At 38.1% G+C, this 19,525-nt stretch overlaps 2 protein-coding genes across 5 annotated transcripts in view; one reads left to right on the top strand and one right to left on the bottom strand.

Annotated features, from left to right (window-relative positions):
• The first annotated feature begins 3,447 nt into the window (after positions 1–3,447).
• Positions 3,448–8,543, top strand: prr7 (proline rich 7 (synaptic)). Its single transcript, XM_089017261.1, has 2 exons — positions 3,448–4,022; positions 6,400–8,543. Exons 1-2 carry the CDS (start codon positions 3,710–3,712, stop codon positions 6,894–6,896), a joined length of 810 nt encoding a protein of 269 aa, XP_088873387.1. The 5' UTR covers positions 3,448–3,709; the 3' UTR covers positions 6,897–8,543.
• A 482-nt stretch (positions 8,544–9,025) lies between these two features.
• Positions 9,026–19,525, bottom strand: part of dbn1 (drebrin 1) — a 34,374-nt gene continuing 23,874 nt past the window's right edge. Inside the window, exons 5-16 of one of the 4 annotated variants that reach the window (XR_016117883.1) lie at positions 18,679–18,822; positions 17,987–18,067; positions 17,747–17,898; positions 17,589–17,646; positions 16,409–16,465; positions 16,184–16,298; positions 14,942–15,067; positions 13,584–13,709; positions 13,102–13,499; positions 11,608–11,707; positions 11,385–11,497; positions 9,026–10,321 (exon numbers count right to left, since the gene is read on the bottom strand). Coding sequence is in view for 3 of the 4 variants with exons in the window: in XM_089017258.1 (XP_088873384.1) it covers positions 11,436–11,497; positions 11,608–11,707; positions 13,102–13,499; positions 13,584–13,709; positions 14,942–15,067; positions 16,184–16,298; positions 16,409–16,465; positions 17,589–17,646; positions 17,747–17,898; positions 17,987–18,067; positions 18,679–18,822 (1,419 nt within the window). In the remaining variant the exon portion in view is untranslated. Of the gene's footprint in view, positions 11,498–11,607; positions 11,708–13,101; positions 13,500–13,583; positions 13,710–14,941; positions 15,068–16,183; positions 16,299–16,408; positions 16,466–17,588; positions 17,647–17,746; positions 17,899–17,986; positions 18,068–18,678; positions 18,823–19,525 lie in introns of all 4 variants that reach the window. The other 3 variants (XM_089017258.1, XM_089017259.1, XM_089017260.1) reach the window with 3 other exon arrangements.

Raw genomic sequence — 19,525 nt, 5'->3', positions numbered from 1 at the left:
ATATATTTCTTCATTTACTCATTAATTAATCTCATTATTTTATTGTTGTTATTCATTCGTTTATTCGTTGATTCATGTATTTATCTATTTATTTATTCATTAATGTATTTATGTCTTCATTTCTTCATTACTTTTCATTATTTATTTGTTTATTTATTAATACATTGATGGATTCATGTATTAATTTCTTCATTTATTCATTAATGAATGTATTTATTACTCATGTATTTTTATTCATTTATTTATTCTTTTATTTGTTTATTTATTCATGTATTTATCTATGTATTTATTCATTCATTATTTTATTTATTCATTCATTTATTCGTTGATTCATATATTTATGTATTTATTTATTCATTAATGGATTTATGGATTTATTTCTTCCTTAATTATTATTATTATTTGTTTATTTATCAATTCATTAATGGATTCATGTATTTATTTCTTTGTTTTTGTATTTATTATTCATTTATTTTTTGATTTATTCTTTTATTCATTCATTTCATGTATTTATTTCTTCATTAATGTTTATTTATTTATTCATTGATTCATCTATGTTTTTGTATTTATTTATCCATGAATATATTTATGTATTTATTTCTTAATTAATTCATGTATTATTGAATTATTATTTCTTTGGTTATTCATTCATACATTTATTTATTCATTCATTCATTTATGTATTTATTTATTTCTTGTTAAATTCATGGAGAAAAAAAATAAGTATCAGACGGCACATCTTTCTCTGCCTAGTGAAATATTTTTTTTAATAAAATCAAATTTTGTTTTGATATAAATAAAAATATGGTCATCGTATACGTTATACAGTACTTCTTTTCAAAAATGGAAGCATTGTTTTTGTTGATGAAAAATGGCTGACTATTTTTCTTTCTATTGTAATATTTAAGCTCTGAAACTGACACCAGTTTCACGCAAGATTTTCTTTATTTTTATTTTTTTGCTACAAAATCAGCAAATATGCAAAATAATTGTTGGACGGCATCAAACACGAGGTTTCATTTAAAACATTTTAGTCCCTGCAAGCTTCACGCTAGCATTTACTTTCGTTAGTTTTGAAGCGGACATTTTGGCTGCTCTCATAGCTGACTGCTCCTTTCAGCAAACATGCTGGTGTCATCATCATCATCATCATCATCATCATCATCCTCATCCTTCTCTTTCATCCTCTCCTGTTGTTGCCACGACAACGCAAAATAACGGCCAGGCATCACGATGAAAGCGCCACGCACCCGTACAGTAAAAAGGACTGGGCCTGATTTTTTTTAAATCATATTCAAATCTAGCTAGTCATCTAGTGGCTATCTAATAGCTATCTATGGGCTATCTATTAGCTAACTCGCTAGCTTTCTATCTATTTGAGTTACTTCCGAGTTGAGTGAACGCTGGCGCGTGTGGCTGCCGCTGCTCATCCACAGAAAAAACTGATTCTGTGACTGTAAAGTGACCTTGAGAGTTTTGAAAGGCGCTTATACACGAAATGTATTATTATTATTATTATTATAAAAAAAAAATAAATAATAAAAATAATAATAATAACAATAAGAATACATTACATTTTAAACACCTTTCAAAGCACTATAAACGTATAAAAATACAAATAAACATGACTATGAACCATAAAAACAGACATGATAAACACAAAGGTTTGACTTACCTTGACGCAATCATGGTTGACGTGACCTTTGACCTCGGAGCTTGGGGAATTCACAAAAGCGATTGTTGTTTTGTGTGCAACCTAAAGACAGACAAAGACAAAAGAAAGCGAGTTAATAGATAGCTCGCTAGCTAGTTAGCTGATAGCTCTATTAGCTATCTATTAGCGTGCTAGCTGGCTGGCTATCTATTATCTATCTGGTAGCTAGCTAGCTAGTTTTCTATGTATTTGAGTTACTTCTGGGTTGAGTGAACACTGGGGCATGTGGCTGCCGCTGCTCACCCACAGAAAAACTGAGTGTCTTGTTTTCATATTTGGTTCACACGTTTGGATAAAAATCCCCCCCCCCCCCAATGAACCAATCAGAACTACAATAGCGCCAGTTGCTAACCAAAACAGCAGCGGCGCCTATAAACGCTCTTTCATACGAATCCAAGTTCCCATCTGCGTGGTATTCAGGAATAAACACAAAAATAGCAACATCCCACTTCCCGGGTGGGGGGGGGGGATTGAAGGGGGCGTGGCTAGGGCGGAAGCTCATAAACCCCCAACTGTGTCTGGTGCTCGCCGAGCGTCCCTGGAAACACCCTCACCCTAAACCCTCCATCAGTATTCCCGGCGTCACGAAGCTGACAGAGAGGGAGGAAGGAGGCTTGCGCCGGAGGGGGGGGGAGCAAAAAGGCGAGCTGGTCTGCGCCTCCTCATTTTCAACCTTGACGAGCACGACGTGAGGATGGCGCGCTGACATGTTTTCAAGGGAGAAGAAGAAAACAACAACAACAACAAAAAGGTGCGTTTAGCGGCTAAATAGCAAACGGTTTGTGTTTGTTTGGATGGTCTCGTCGGTTCGGAAAAAAAAAAAACGTAAAAAGCCGAACAGTGATTTGCTACGGTTGGTGTTTTGGGTTTTGATGTGTGTTTCTTGATGGACGTGATGGGTTTGTTGTATCAAGAGAGAAAAAAAAAATGACTTTAGCGGTTTGTATGTTGAAAATTATTGCGCAATACAGTGTTGTATATCAAAATAAAAGTCTATTGATATAGGGTGGGGGTGGTTAGACGCACGCTTGGCTTGTTTCCACAGTGACTACAGTAAAAAAAAAATATATATATATAGGTAACATCTGACTTACGACCAACCCGACTTACGACCAGGACCCCCCAGACCCTAATTTTAACATTTTAAGAGGGGGAGTTTGCGAGTCATTTAGCCTCTATTCAACATTCTGAATGGATTTCGACTTACGACCATTTCGACTTACGACCGTTTGGTCGGAACGTAACTCGGTCGTAATTATAATACTTATCAATATAATTATTAATTATTCTTCTTATTATTATTATTATTGAAAATATAACCTGTAGAACTACTATTATTATTATTATAATGTTATCATTATTATTTGAGAAAAGATAACCTATGGAAATATTATTATTTGAGAAAAATTACCTATAGAACCATTATTATTATTATTATCATTATCATTTCCTCCTAAGAATGTCGTCTCATAAATGTCCAGACAGCGGATTCGGGGGCTTCGCTGCAATCCAGGAAATAAATGTCACATTCAATGTTATAATAATAATTATAATAATAAGGCTCGCTCCTGTTGACGCCGCGTCGCCATGGAAACCAAAAATAAAGTCATTGTGATCCATCAGATATTTCCTCAAGTCCGCTTTTCGTCTTCTGTGCGTCTTTCTGCAGATCCGCAAGAGTCCAAGAAGAATTTGACCCCCCCCCCCACCCAATGACTGATTGGTCGCCACCCCCCCCCCCCCTCAGTCTCGAAGGCACCACTGAGCGGATGAATACCCAAAGAATGGCTTCCTTCATCGACTCTTGCGACAATGAATGGATGTCGTAAAAGACACGACGTGACCCCCCCGCCCTATCAGGGGGGGGGGGCCCGGCGACTTTGAGGAGACTTCATTGACATTCACGGCTGCCATTTTGTAAACGCATCCCGGCGTTGAGTTGTCCAGATTCAACCAGCCCCTCCCTGACCCCTCTGACTCCCCCCAGCGTCGGCGATGGTGATGTCCCAGGGGACGTCCACCTTCCTGGCTTGCTTCGCCGGCTTCTGGCTGGTGTGGGCCCTGGTGGTCATGCTGTGCTGCTTCTGCAGCGTCCTGCAACGCCGCCTCAAGCGCCGCGGCGGCGACGCCCTCCCCAGGGAGCGACGTCTACGTCCCCGGACGGCGGAGACGGAGACGCCGCCTAGCGCCGTCGTCCCGGATTTCAGGCGGGCGTCATCGCCGCCCGCGACGATAGCGCCGCCGCCGCAGCAGGTTCCACGTCAGGTTTCTCAGCCCTTGCCGGAAGCTAACTGGTTTAGCGTAGCGGGTAAGTGGGCACAGTTTTCGGTTGGTTTTATAGTAATATTAATAGTAATACTAATAGTCATAGTAATAATAATACATTTAATTTATAAGCGCCTTTCAAAACTCTCAAGGTCACTTTACAGTCACAGGATAACATTTTCTGCGGGTGAGCAGCGGCAGCCACAGGCGCCAGCGTTCACTCAACCCAAAAGTAACTTATATAGAAAGAAAGCTATCTAGCTAGCCAATAGATAGCCATCTATATAGCTATATAGCTATTAGATAGGTAGATAGATAGCTATATAACCAGCCAGTTAGCCAACAGATAGCCAGATAGCTATCTGCTACATGGATTTTTTTTCCACCTTTGTTATACATGAGATATATATAGACAGCTAGCTAGCTAGCTATCTGTTGGCTAGCTGGCTGGTTATATAGCTATCTACTTATATAATAGCTATATAGCTATCCAGCTATCTATTAGCTGTCTAGTAGCTAGCTAGTTTTCTATCTATTTGAGTTACTTCCTGGTTGAGTGAACGCTGGCGCATGTGGCTGCCGCTGCTCACTCACAGAAAAACAGATCCAGTGACTGTAAAGTGACCTTGAGAGTTTTGAAAGATGCTTATAAATTAAATGTAATTATTGTTATTATTATTTAGCTATTAGATAGCTAGACAGGCAGCTAGATAGCAATTTACGAATGATGTTTTGGCTAGGCTTTATTTTGTTTTCTTTCTGAAAAAAAAAAATTAAAAAATCAATTAACTGATTGATTGATTAATTAATTAATTATTAATGCATGTATGGATTGATCGCAGTTTGGAATTGAAGCGGATTTACATTGAACAGGAGATGGGAGACAATATTGTTTTCGTCAATGGATGCTACAGCTTCGTGGTTGCGTTGAACATTTAGCTGGTAGAAGACGTGCACATTTTTTTAGCATGACGTCGCTGATCCGCTGGAGAAAAGGATGCTTTGATAATATTAAAAAAATACATTCTCCCCACACCCTTAGCCAGTCACCTTTGAGTGACATCACAACCGCCGCGGCGCCGAAGCGGGAAAGCTGAACGATGAGCTCCCGAGCGTCCATAAATACGAGCACATGCAGCGCAACCATGGCAACCGTTCAACAAAAACAGATGCTTGTCCGCCTTTCAAAACTCCCAAGGTCGGATATAAATACGACGTGCCAGCATACAAAGGGCACGCCGCGTTCGCGTGTGGGCGCTGATTCCTATCGCGTGTTGTTTTTGTCCGCCGTTGAGCACCCAGATATTAGCCGGGGGTTTTTTTCATGCTAATTGACGACGTGCGGGTATGCCGCTAATGAGCCGAATCGTTCGTAAATGATGACTCGGCTCTTAGAATCATGACTCTGCGAGATTTGGAAAACCCCAAAGTGGCTTGCTAGTAATTAGAGATGATAATGAACTGAGTAGTAAGGTGACTCATTCGCTGCCGATAAAGCGCTGGCCAGACCTCTGAGAATGTTTTTCCCTTCCCCAAGGGGGCAGCATGTCCCCTTTTTTTCTATGTTAGCGCTTTGTTACTGCTTCAGCTGTTGTTAACGCGTAGCTAGGTACCCAGCTAGCTAGTTAGATAGTGTATAGATAGCAAATGGATAGCTAGCTAGGTCGCCAGCCTTTCAAAACTCTTAAGGTCACTTTAAAGTCACAGGATACGTTTTTGTGCGGGTGAGCAGCGGCAGCCATGTGGGCCAGCGTTCACTCAACCCGGAGTAACTCAAATAGAAAGTTAGCTAGCTAGCTAATAGATAACTAATAGCTAGCTAGGTAGTTAGATAGCGAATAGATAGCAAATAGATAGATAGCCAGGTAGCCAGCTAGCTAGTTAGATAGCGAATAGACAGCAAATACATAGCTAGCTAGGTAGCCAGATAGCTAGTTAGATAGCAAATATATGGTAAATAGAGAGCTAGGTAGGTAGCCAGCTAGCTAGTTAGATAGCAAATAGATGGTACGTAGACAGCTAGCTAGGTAGCCAGCCTTTCAAAACTCTCAAGGTCAGTTTACAGTCACAGGATCACTTTTTCTGTGGGTGAGCAGCGGCAGCTACATGCGCCAGCATTCACTCAACCCTGAATGACGCAAATAGATAGAACGTTAGCTATCTAGCTAATAGATACTATTGTATTGGAATGTAATTTAAAACAGATTCTTATCTTACAGACAGTGTATTGTCGGTGTTCAAATATTTTGGAGAGGTTTCTTACGCAGCAATGAATATTTATGTAGTCCTAAAACTCAATATTCTGTGGGTCCTGCAATTTGAGTGACAATGACAAAAACCCTGGCACTGGAGTAGACACATTTTTTGCACATAATTTGTGTTTGCGTTAAATTTTAACGACATACCTGATTGTGCTCCAGAAGCCGATCTCCTCGAGAACCCGCCGTGTTATGAGGAGGCGGTGCTAATGGAGGATCCTCCGCCGCCATACGCCGATGTCCTGGTAAAACCCAGAGTGGGCGGCGGCTATTTGAAACAGGCTGCGCTTCGGGCAGCCCCCAGTCCCCGCCAGGACCCGAGTTCAGAGACCCGCAAGCCCCCGGCGCAGTGCGTCATCCCCGAACGGGGTTACTCCTCGCTCATCCGTTTGCCTTCGTCGCAACGTTGGGACTCGTTGGGCCACCTTCTCGCCAACGCGGACTTGAAGCCGCTCAACCCGTACGAGCCGCTGCCGGCGGCCGTCGCCACGGCAACGGTACCCCGCCGCGACATCAGGACTGGACGCGACGGAGGCAGGGCGCGGGGACTTCACGTCGGGTTCTCCGGGGGGGTTCGGGGTCATCGGATGCGAGGATTGGAGCACACTTGTGGACTACCTGCCGCGTTCTCCATGTTGGGACGGAGCACGGCCGTCTAGCGCACACTTTTTGGGGTCCGGGGACGCCCCATGAGGAGCGAATTTTGGTGCCGAACCCTGCCGTGAAAAGTGAAAATCCCAAATTAATTGCTTCAAGTGCTTCATGATGCCAGAGAGAAACACCAAATTCCTATTCTTTGGCGAGAAGGGGCATAGGGTTCCCCACAAAATAATAAATGTTTTTTTTTTTTTTATTAAAAAAAAGATCTTAAAAAGTTAAGTTAGGACAATTATCCTATGAAGATAACGTTGTTTAGTTTTTCTAAGATAGCCCATTTTATCTTCATTGTATAACGAAGGTGGAAAAAAGCCATGTATGAACAATTTCCAAAAGACAACTTGATTTCTTCATTGATTAAAGTAGTGAGGATACTGTAAAAAAATAAAAAATACAATAAAACTTATGAAAACAATTGCTTAACAAAAGCAATTGTTAAAAAATAAAAATAGAGGTTTTAAAAGACAACCGACACCATTTTTTTTTGTTTCATAACTGACATCAGAAAAACGTTTTATAGCATCTAAGATACCCAAAACCCACAGATATTTTTAGTCAAATGCAAAACACCAATAAAAATGACTCAAAGTGTCGCAAATCTGCCACAAAATGAGCTCGGAACTGTGGAGATTCAAAAAGTCCCGTCCCATTGTTTGTGACGTCACTCCACGATACTCCTTCACAAACTGCCTTGCTCCAGAATCAAAACAATGGCTTCAGATTCGGAGAAGATGCTTTCTTGTTACTCATCCAGTTATGAATATGATTCAAATAGTTCGAAAGAGGAAAGCATAAATGTTTGCAATCAATTAAAGAAGGCTTTCCGTATCAATTCGAGCCATCTGGACTCCAATGTAGCGCCCACAAAAATGTACAAGATGGCGCACAAGCTCTGTTGGAAATGGGCTGATTTGTCCGCTGGGAGTTTGTGTAAACTTACGCCTTCTTAATGCGTGTTATTGCTATTGGCTGTGACACACAACAATTCACCAATGCGTTATTTATGTAGTTTTCCTTCTAATTTCGCGATCAACACAGTCTTTTCAAACGAAAAAAAGTACCAAAAATGCATTGTGTGTCACCTTCTTGGTCAGGTGCGTTCCCTACGTGACGTCACTTAGGGCATCGTCATCAACTCGAAAACAAGACCTCCTGAATATGTAGCGTGAGTCTTAAAGCATAAAATATAGCTATATGCGATGGAATCTTTGTACAGTAGAAGTAATTTGAAGTGATTTTACAAATCATGGACACAACGTCCGAGTGTCGGTTGTCCTTTAAGGCTCTGGCAAACCAAATAAAATGAAAAAAAAAAAAAGCTGGCGTTACCAACCCCCCTACCACCAACGCATTGTTGGTTGTCTCTGACATGCCGCTCTCCATAATGATCAAGTCTTTGTATGGTTACATTTCCAATAATGGTGGAAATAAAAGTCATTTGTAGATGAAAATTGCAATTTTTGAGACTACTATTCCTGAATTACGATTGACTAGTATATGCTATTGCTAATTCAACAAGTGCTACTTACTCGGCCCGCACAACCACCGTTACACGTTAATAAAAAAACAGACATCATCTACACTGCAATATCATAACTTAACAAGTCATTTTTATTAATATACATACATTTTATATTGTCTATAGATAGTCCATTTTATATTAATTATAAATTCACGACGTACTCACCGCAGCTGTGAATTCAGACTTCCGCTTTGTTGGTGAACGGTCACTCATACGAAAAAATAAGTAATTCCGGATTGAGACAAGTCACTCAACAAAGCAGTGTTGATTAATGTTGCTTCATTAAGTATATTTTATAATATTTGTGTCAGATTTTTATTGATAAAAGTGCATATTTGTGGTGAATAGTCAAACATAGTCTGACACCGTCCAGACGTTGACCGTTGTGAGTCAAACTGTCGTAATTTTTGAATTCAACCAATCAGAGGGCTCACCAAACCAAAGAGAGGGCGGGACAACTAGTCACAGGCAGCAAAAGATAATCTGTTTGGCTAAAAACACGCAACGGCGTGTGTGCGCGCCGCAATATATTGAAGCTGAAATCTGATTGGACATAGAATTAGACGTCACAAAAAAAATTCATTCGACGAACAAAAAAAGGTAGACACGTTTCACCTTTAGAAAACAAGTTTAATTTTGAATGCATCGGTGGACATTTTCGAGAACAAATAAGTGACAAATGGAAAACATGACGTCTACTGTATGATTCGTTTATGTTAAATCGATTATGTTAAGCAAGGAGTCACAGAACTAGCAGCAACAGCTTTAAAATTGAGCGCAACAAAAGCGACGTGCACGCGTGTGTGTGTTTTGTATGTGCGCGTGACGAAAGGCATCTTCTCAGGAATACCCGAACAGTTTCATTTGACTCTCAATTCTCTGACCATTGCCCAAAAAGCATCTCGTTTTCATCGGTAGATTACGAAGCACTGAAAATATGTTTTTTCTTTTGTTTATGTGTAGAAGAAAGTCTGAAATTGTGTCTGTGTGCGGACTTTCCTTGTAATGCAACAATTCCCCCCACCGTAAATATAACCATTTTTTTTATTTATAAGTTCACAAATCGGTGTAAAAAAACAACAATGAACAAAAAGAGCAAAGTAAATTTTGCTTATGAAGTGATGTTTATGTGAGCGTCATAATGAGCCAAATGATGTCACGCACATTATTATTATTATTAATTATTGCCTAGAGTTGAAATTTTCTACAAGGAATATACAGCCCAAAAAAGAGATATCAATGATATTGTTGCAAATATTTAAAAAGGGGTCCCGAATGTCAATTTGATCCTCTAAATAAAGATTGGTGCCATTTAGACAAGAAAAATGTGGAAAATTGTATGGATATCAAACCTTTATAACTTCATAAAATGATCTGATTTGTTCAAATCAAATGACCATGTTATCATCTCAATTATTATAATTTTTGTATTTATACTAAGACAGATACTACATTATTTTTAATCACAAAATTTCATTCAGAATTTTATTTTGAGACCTGATTATCATCATTTTTCCCTTCTTTTTTTCAGTGTGGCTAAAGATTCCTTATTTAATTAAATTAATTTTCTCAGGAGGTTTGTAAAGCTCAAAATTTTGAAATATTTTCATTTCTCTGTCATTTGGCGTCTAAAATTATTATTATTTTTGGGCCACCCATTGAATGATGTGATCAAACCCAAATCAATATATCTAAATATTTTTTTTCAGGGATTGTGCAACATGTTCATTGATTTTGAAAGAACAAAAAAAAAGAAAACTTTTCTAAAAACCTGGAAAAATATCTACAGTAGAATCAGCCTTTCCTTTTTTCTTCTTATGCATCTGTAAATTGATTAAAAAAAATCATAATAAAAAAACAGGCGAAAGGTGCGCAAAAGAGACACTTAACTCGCTCTCTCCCCACCTAAAAAACACAAAAAAAAAACCACAAAAAGTCCATTAAAAAGATATTTTGCTTTCGATGCGATCAATAAATATTTAGCCGATGTGACGACTAAACACAAGATTAAGCGACTCGGGAGAAAATAAGAAAAAAAAGGCAGCTTGAAGACAATTTATGCTCAAATAGCATTAGCATGAAGCGCTAGTAGCGTTACTAGTCAATCAAAAGTGTCACAATGACATGTTGAAGACGATTTATGCTCAAATAGCGTTAGCATGAAGCGCTAGTAGCATTAATAGAAGACGGGTGTAGCAAGGCTGTTGTCAACGAATGTGTCAAGGCTGTCTTGACTGGTTCAGTTTTGCCTCGGTGTAAACTGGATTTGCAGTAGTATGCGGAAATGTGGTCGAAAATTACTCGCCAGTTGGAAAAATGGACTAAATCCATGTTAGCATAAATGCTATCCAGATTTAGCTGTAATAAGTCAATCAAAAGTGGTTTTGAATCACGGAACGCCGCCATTTTACTCGTGGTTGAAGTGTTGAGGTCAAAGGGCGTACTGGTGTACAAACCCGTAGATGGATATTGACGTCATGCTAACATGGCTAATTGGGAGCGCTAGTAGAGCAACCGTATCTTACTATTTAATAATAATACATTTCATTTATAAGCGCCTTTCAAAAGTGTCAAGGACACTTTATAGTCACAGGATATTTATTTATTTCTGTGGGTGAGCAGCGGCAGCCATACGCGCCAGCGTTCACTCAACCCATTTACATGTCCGAGTTTTTCGTAGCACTGAGCTAACTCAATAGCATCCTGCTTGTGACATCTGCATAGCGCAAAAAAAAAAAATAAAAAAAAAAATAAAGGAACAAACACTCTTATAACGAACCTCCCGTTTGTTTGGCTACTGTTATTTCCTTTAAAAAACAAAATAAAATAAAATAAAACAAAAAAAAATACAGATGCACAAGTTGCTTTCATTGCAGACTTTTGTCTCTTTGCATTTTTACATATTTTTTTTTCCTGGGATTTGTTTTTCCTAGAAAAAAAAAAACGGTTTTCTTTTTACGAAGCGCACTTCGTCATTTTCGGCCTTTCTTTCGGCGGCGCGTCTTGATTGCCCAGCCGGCTAGTCGTCGTCGTCGTCGTCGTCAGCCACGGGGTCGGCATCCCAGCACGTGATGTCAATCTCTATAAACGGTCGGATGCTACGTTAGCAAGTGCGCGGCGATCCTCAAATGATGAGAACTAAAAACCAAAAGACGCCATTTTGGAAAACGCAGACTGACTGACTGACTGACCTGGTGGTTTGTTATAAAGGACGGGTGCGGGTTTTGCCGAGCCCTCCTCTGATTGGCCGAATTCCTCTTCCTGTGATTGGCTGAAGTAGCCCTCACTTGCCTGTGATGACACAAGCGAGGAAATGAATTTTTTGACGTTATGAAATATGAATGGCAGACTTCTTCAAAAATCATGACCTAATTGTAGTTCCAATTCAGTCCTGAGGGGGGCGCTAATGTGCATTTGGCAAATGACAACATATTTAATAATAGATTCTTGTGACAATTTTGAAATGTGTATTTTAACATTTCAATTAAAAAAAATACATATCACCTAGTAAGCTTTTTAATTTTTAAAATTGTATTTATGTATTTATTAATGTATTTACTTATTTATTTATTATTTATCTATTTAATTACGTATGTTTAATTCATTCATTAATTTATTTACAAATGTACACATTAGCTTTTATTTTTTATTTATGTATTTATTTAATTATATATGTATTTATTCATTCACTCATTTTATTTAATATAATATTAATTTACTATAATACATATTAATTTAATAAATCACTTCATTCATTTATTCATTCATTTATTCACTTTATGTACAAATGTACTTATTTATTAATGTATTAATGTATTTTTTATTTGTGTATTTATGTCTGTATCAATTACTTGTATTTATTTGTTTAATTATCTATTTAACTATGTATTTATTTATTAATTCATTACTTTATTTGTAAATGTACAAATAATTTCTTAATTTTTAAAATATTTATTTATATGTATTTATCAATGTATGTATTTATTTATTTGATTCTCTTTACCTATGTATTTATTTCTTAATTCATTCCTTTATTTAATAATGTAATAATTTACCTATTATTAATATCTTAATTTATTACTTTGTTAATTTAGTAAACTACTAATTTATTCATTCATTTATTCACTTTATTTATAAATGTATCCATGTACAAATGTACACATTTATTAATGTATTTTTTATTTATGTATCAATTCATGTATTTAGTTGTTTAATTATCTATTTAACTATGTATTTATTTATTCATTCATTACTTTATTTAAAAATGTACAAAGTATTTATTTTTTTAAAATATGTATTTATATGTATGTATTTATCAATGTATGTATTTATTTATTTGTTTAATTCTCTTTACCTATGTATTATTATTAATAATAACAATAATAATAATAATACATTACATTTTAAGTGCCTTTCATAAATAAAATACAATCACAAATACAATGCAATAAATCAAATAATATAATAATAATAATAATAATTCATTACTTTATTTAAAAATGTACAAATGTATTACTAATATATTAATCTTAATGTATTAATTTGGTAATTTAGTAATTTACTAACTGATTGATTCATGCATGTATTTATTTATTTATTTCTGTGCATATTTATTGATTTATTTATGGTCAAATTACAACTCATGGTTTTGATAGTTTGTCCACAACCTGGCGTCCATTTTCTACCTGAGCGGCTTCCTTCATCAGCATCTCGCCGTTAGTCATGAGCATCCGGCCGTCGCCGGCGGCGTGTTGCAAAGCATGCTGGTAGCTGAGCGTCATGGGCTCGGCGCCGCTGACGTCCACCAGACTGGCGGGGTCGTCCTCGCCCGTCGCGTCCATCACGTCGTCGAAGCTGAGGAGCGGCCGCGAGCGGACGTCGCCGGCCGCCGCCAAGTCGCCCGACGGATCGGAGGAGGCGCGGGGGGGCTCGGCCGCGTCCCACACGTCCACCAGGTCGTCCGCGGTGGCGTCCCACGTGGAAAAGGGGGCGGGATCGCGTGCTCGGGGCGCCACGCTCTGAACGGGTTTGGAGGCGGCGTTGCAATCCTGGACCGCAGCGGTTTTGTGCTCCTGTTTTGACTCTGAGAACAAGGAAAAGGGATCGTTTCCATGGTAACGCACACGATTTCTCCATCCATTGTTGACATTTTGAACGTTGCAATCACCCCATTCGCAAAAGCCATCCAGATCCATGTTGGCCTCCTCCTTGATGGGCGTGGTGACGATCTTGGGGATGGGCGATACGGCGGCCGTGTTGCGCTCGCCGCTAGCTTGCTCGTCGTCCGTTTCCCCTGCGGGGGGAGGGGGGGGCATAATGGCATTTCATCAAAAAAAAACATAAAAATAACAAAGATGAGAATTGAACGGCAAAAAAAAGCTTTTTGGATGACGTCTTACGTGCAATCGGTTGACACACTCACGGGTAAGCGAAGATGCAACGTGTACACGTGTGTCAAAGAGTTTGTGCAGGATGAGATTTGATGCTGACGTTGTCGTTTGAGAGCGCCGAAAAATCCGATCCGAGGAAATAATGATGTGTGTGTGTGATTTTTTTTTTTTTTAGGGGTTCAAATTTTTAGCGTTTGAAAAATCCAAATATGATATGATTTTTTTTATCTATACAATGTACTGCACAAAAACTGAAATTGCTGATTTTTCATTTTCATAATAATAATAATAATAATAATAATAATAATAATAATGCATTTCATTGATAAGCGCCTTTCAAAACTCTCAAGGTCACTTTACAGTCACAGGCTAAATTTTTCTGTGGGTGAGCAGCGGCAGCCACACGCGCCAGCGTTCACTCAACCCAGAATAACTCAAAAAGATAGAAAGCTAGCTAGCTAATAGAATGCTATATTGCTAGCTAATAGATAGATAGCTAATTAGATAGCTAATATGTTTCCTGACTCAAATAGCTAGCTAGCTGTTCTGTGGGTGAGCAGCGGCAGCCATGAGCTAGCTCGCTAGCTAATAGATAGCTAATAGCTAGATAGATAGGTAGACAGCTAGATAGCAAATGGAGAGCTTATGTTTATATAATTATATTATTGTTAATTAAATAATAATAATAATACATTTCATTTTTAAGCGCCTTTCAAAACTCTCAAGGTCACTTTACAGTCACAGGATAAGTTTTTTTCTGTGGGTGAGTAGCGGCAGCCACACGCGCCAGCGTTCACTCAGCCTGGAAGTAACTCAAATAGATAGCAAGCTAGCGAATAGATAGCTAATAGCTAGCAAATAGATAGCTAATAGCTCGCGAATAGATAGCTATTAGCTAGCTCGCGAATAGATAGCTATTAGCTAGCAAATAGATAGCTAATAGCTAGCGATATACTCCATTTGAAGCTATTTGATACCCTGTTTTGATTTTATTTTGATAAACCGCCTCCTTGGTCAACCCGCCCCTAAATTCCAAAGCTTGTTTTTCACCTGGCAACTTTCTGCTTTTATCGGGGTTGCTAAACACCCCCGTTTCGTCCGGTTGCTGCGTCGGGAATAACGCGCTGTGACCTACCGGCGGCGCGTTGCGTCCGTGCGTGCGGCGCCGTGGCGCGCAGGGGCGACACCCCCCTGGGCGGGGGGGTGCAAGTGGGGCTGCTGGGACTGTGCTGCTGCCTCAAGAAGGGGCTGTCCAAACGGCCTGGCGAGGGGGTGGCGGATTTTGGGGTAGGGTGGAAGGGGTACACACACCCACGTACGGGCCACGAAGACAACGAGTAACGCCAGCAAAGACGACAATGAGAAGGGGGGAAAAAACAACAACAAAAAAAATATATTGCAAAATAATAAAAACAATATGTTTGGGGTTTAACAGAGAGAAAAGAAATCCAACAGGGAAAAGAAAGAGAAAAAAAGACGAGGAGGTTAGTGAGCTTGCACACGCCGACAGTGCAGATCACATGCGAGAAATTAAATTTAATTTTATTTAAAAAAAAACACTTGCAGCAAGAATAAAGCGTAGATAAAAACAAAACAAGATGGCCGCCCGACAACCTATCATGCTGTTGTCATAGAAATATGTTTGTTTTTTTTTCTGAGCGAGATTAGGGTCTTTTTTTCACATACTCGACAACCCGCACGATGTATCCGGATACCCAACGGAACATTGAACCATGACGGCAAAATGGTCGCCGCCGTCATCATCTTAAAGTGTTGACAAAATGGCGTCATCTCCAAGTGTTGACAAAATGGCGTCATGTGGAGTGTTGACAAAATGGCGTCATGTGACGTGTTGACAAAATGGCGTCATCTCCAAGTGTTGACAAAATGGCGTCATGTGGAGTGTTGACAAAATGGCGTCATCTCGAAGTGTTGACAAAATGGCGTCATGTGAAATGTTGACAAAATATCGTCATGTGACGTGTTGACAAAATGGCGTCATGTGACGTGTTGACAAAATATCGTCATGTGACGTGTTGACAAAATGGCGTCATGTGACGTGTTGACAAAATGGCGTCATGTGACGTGTTGACAAAATGGCGTCATCTCCAAGTGTTGACAAAATGGCGTCATGTGGAGTGTTGACAAAATGGCGTCATGTGGAGTGTTGACAAAATGGCGTCATCTCGAAGTGTTGACAAAATGGCGTCATGTGAAATGTTGACAAAATATCGTCATGTGACGTGTTGACAAAATGGCGTCATGTGACGTGTTGACAAAATATCGTCATGTGACGTGTTGACAAAATGGCGTCATGTGACGTGTTGACAAAATGGCGTCATGTGACGTGTTGACAAAATGGCGTCACGTGACTCACCGGCTCGGTGGACGGCGACGGGCGAGGTGTCGACGCTGATGGTCATGGCTCGTTCTTTCTGTTTGAAGAAGTCGCGAGGGTTTCCGGATCGCTGAGCGATGATGGCCTTCGCCTCCTGAACATGTTGGCGGGATGCGAGAGATTGATTTTAATTACGGGTTAGGTGGAATTAATATTTAAAAAAATATATATGATTATTATTATAATAATTTTTTTTCAGCATACCTCCACTTCGGACTCTTTTTTGTCCAGGCTAAGGTCGTCCAGGCTCAGCTCTGCGGGCTGAGAAATTCACAAGTTCATTCATTCATTCATTCATTCATTTGTTCGTTCGTTCATTTTCATTCGTTCATTTATTGGTTCATTCATTAATTCATTGGTTAATTCATTCATTTTCATTCGTTCATTCATTCATTTTCATTCGTTCATTTATTGGTTCATTTGTTGGTATATTCTTTAGTTCATTTATTGGTTCATTTATTAATTCATTTATTCATTGGTTTAGTTGTTTTCATTCTTTCATTTATTGGTTCATTTGTTCATTAGTTAATTTATTTTCATTCATTTATGGGTTCATTCGTTATTTGTTCATTTCTAGGTTCATTCATGTTTATTTATCGGTTCATTTATGCATTCATTTATTGGTTCCTTCATTCATTATTTATTTTCATTCATTCATTTACGGGTTCATTCATTGGTTCATTTATTCATTTGTTCATTCATTGGTTCATTTATTCATTGGTTCATTCATTATCAGAATCATAATTCGTTATTGTTCATTCATTCCTTGATTCATTCATTGAGTTGTTTATTTATTGGTTCATTCATGCATTCATTTATTGGTTCATTCATTCATCATTTATTCCTTGGTTCATTCATTTTCGTTTGTTCCACTTTTGGTTCAATAATTGGTTCATTCATTCATTGGTTCATTCATTTTCGTTCATTCATTTATTGGTTCGTTCATTCGCTCATTTATTGGTTCATTTGTTCATTTATTGGTTCATTCATCCATTCATTGGTTCATTCATTATGTTTCGTTCATTTATTGGTTCATTCATTTGTTCATTTCTTCATTTGTTTATCGGTTCATTCATTCATCATTCATTCCTTGGTTCATTCGTTTTTATTCATTCATTCATTCATTCATTCATTCATTCATTCATTCATTCCTTGATTCATTCAATTATTGGATCATTCATTCATTCATTCATTCACTCTGATGAATAATAGTGGTCCAAATTTGAGGTTGCATGCAAAGGCGTGCCATGTTTTAGCCTCACGTGGTGTCTTGTTGTTATGGCAACACAAAGAGATTCATCCGTTCATTTCAATCTTCACTGATGGCTTTGACATCGCCGGAACGATATTTAAAACGTGAGCGTTCCAATGGCGTCTCACTTACTAAGGCGCTCTGGCTGTGCAGTCTGTCTTTGGCCTCCTCTTCTTCTTGCATCTTCTTCCTAAACACCAAGCCAAGCAAATGGCACCATTATACGGGATATTTGAACGACGAGACGCTTATGGTACAAAATGGGGGGGGTGAGGTCAAAGGTCACCCACCTGTGCTCTTCGATCTGCTTCTCCCGCTCGCGGTACCTCTGCTCTCGGTTCTCCTGTTCCAGCCTTTCCAATTCCATGCGCTCCTCCTCAAAGCGCTGACGCTCCTCGGCGAGCTTCTTCCTCTCCTCTTCCTTCCTCAGTTCCTCTTCGCGCTTCAACATTCCGCCAAAATAAAAGAATAACTTTTCACAGCCCGTGGGCGCCATATTGGTTTTGGGATGTTTTGTTTGCTCAACCAACCTTGGCCTGTTCCCAGAATTCTTCTCGGTTGATTTTCTTCATCTCCACCTCCGCGTTGGTCTTTTGGTAGAACGTACCCTTCTCCCGGAGAGCGGAAATGAGAGGAATAAAAGGTGAGGAAGGGTTAATAATTAATAATAATAATATTAATAATAATAATTAACAATATTAATAATAATAATAATAATAATAATTAACAACAATAATAATAATAAATAAAAAATGAAATCAAATTAAAATAAAAACAAATACAAAAATAATTACATAAACCCATAAAAAAATATGAACAGAAATAAATGACTAAAATAAATTACAAAATTAATAAATAAAAACACATGATGAAATAAATACAATAAAAACAAACAAATAAATACAAACATAAATCCATAAATCAATCAATAACTAAATATGAACAGAAATAAATTAGAAAATACATAAATTAATTAAAATACACAACATAAAATCAGAATAAACAAACATACATGTAAATAAAAATAAATCAATAAATAACTGGACATGTCAGTATATGTATTATTATTATTATTATTATTATTGCATATCACAAATGTGGGAATTGTGCATTTTTGCTGTGAACGGATTCGGCGTAGAAGACACCATATTGTTTTGTGTGGCGATTCAAATGGTGTTGTCATTGTTACATCAGTGGATAAAAATCAAAATGGTTCCAATACCACGTCTCCGTTTTCCTCCTCTCGGGTTTTCAGGCGACTCAGGAGGGGACTGGCCGCCACGGTCGTCCCGTTGGTGAGACGCTGTCCGATGGCGGACGGATCCATATCGTCAAGACTGCTGGCGTTGATGATGACCGCTACTCCCTGAGAGAGCAATTATTTATAATTCAAAAAAAATAATATACATAAATACATCTGTATAATTAAATGCATGTATAAAATTATTTTTGTATTTTTGTAAATAAATATTGTGGTGGACTATTATAATATATGTTAGAATATATAAAAATGTATATATATATATATATATTTATATAATATAATATGATGTAGTTGTATTACGTATTTGATATCTAATTTAAACCAGATTATTTTCTTACACAGTGTATTTTCGAACACCTAAAATACACTGGTTTAAATTATAATATGATGTATTTTATATTATATAACAATATATATATATATATTTTTGATTATATAAAAAAATAGACATGTTCATATATTATGTATATAATATTTTAGATAATAAATTTCAGATAATATATTAACATAGCAGATGTGGAAGAAGCAGTAAAAGCCACATTTTTTTTCTTCTTTTTTTTTTTTCATCACATTAGGCGGCCATTTTGTCGACTGAAAATGACATCCCAGTTGCTCGGGTGAGTTTTTATCACAAAAATGTGGCAGGTTCCGTCCATCTTTGATTGCATAGGCGGCGTTAAAAAAAGTTCCCTTATGGAATCTGTGGAATTTGTTCAGCTGCCTCAAACCAAAATGGACTCCGTTCTTATACTCAATTCAAAATGGAGTCCGCTTTTACTCCATTTGAGACTTCCTCGTGTTAGGC

The sequence above is a fragment of the Hippocampus bargibanti genome, linkage group LG16 (assembly GCF_051943395.1).
Source record: "Hippocampus bargibanti isolate YZ-2025 linkage group LG16, ASM5194339v1, whole genome shotgun sequence".
NCBI lineage: Eukaryota > Metazoa > Chordata > Actinopteri > Syngnathiformes > Syngnathidae > Hippocampus > Hippocampus bargibanti.
The sequence above is the reverse complement of the archived record's forward strand: the minus strand, read 5'-3'. Positions and strand labels throughout refer to the sequence as shown.

Excerpts from the sequence above, each read along its gene's own strand:
- prr7 (XM_089017261.1), top strand. The coding sequence starts at position 3,710 with ATGGTGATGTCCCAGGGGACGTCCACCTTCCTGGCTTGCTTCGCCGGC. Across the intron at positions 4,023-6,399 it reads TAACTGGTTTAGCGTAGCGG|AAGCCGATCTCCTCGAGAAC; the intron begins GTAAGTGGGCAC and ends ATTGTGCTCCAG.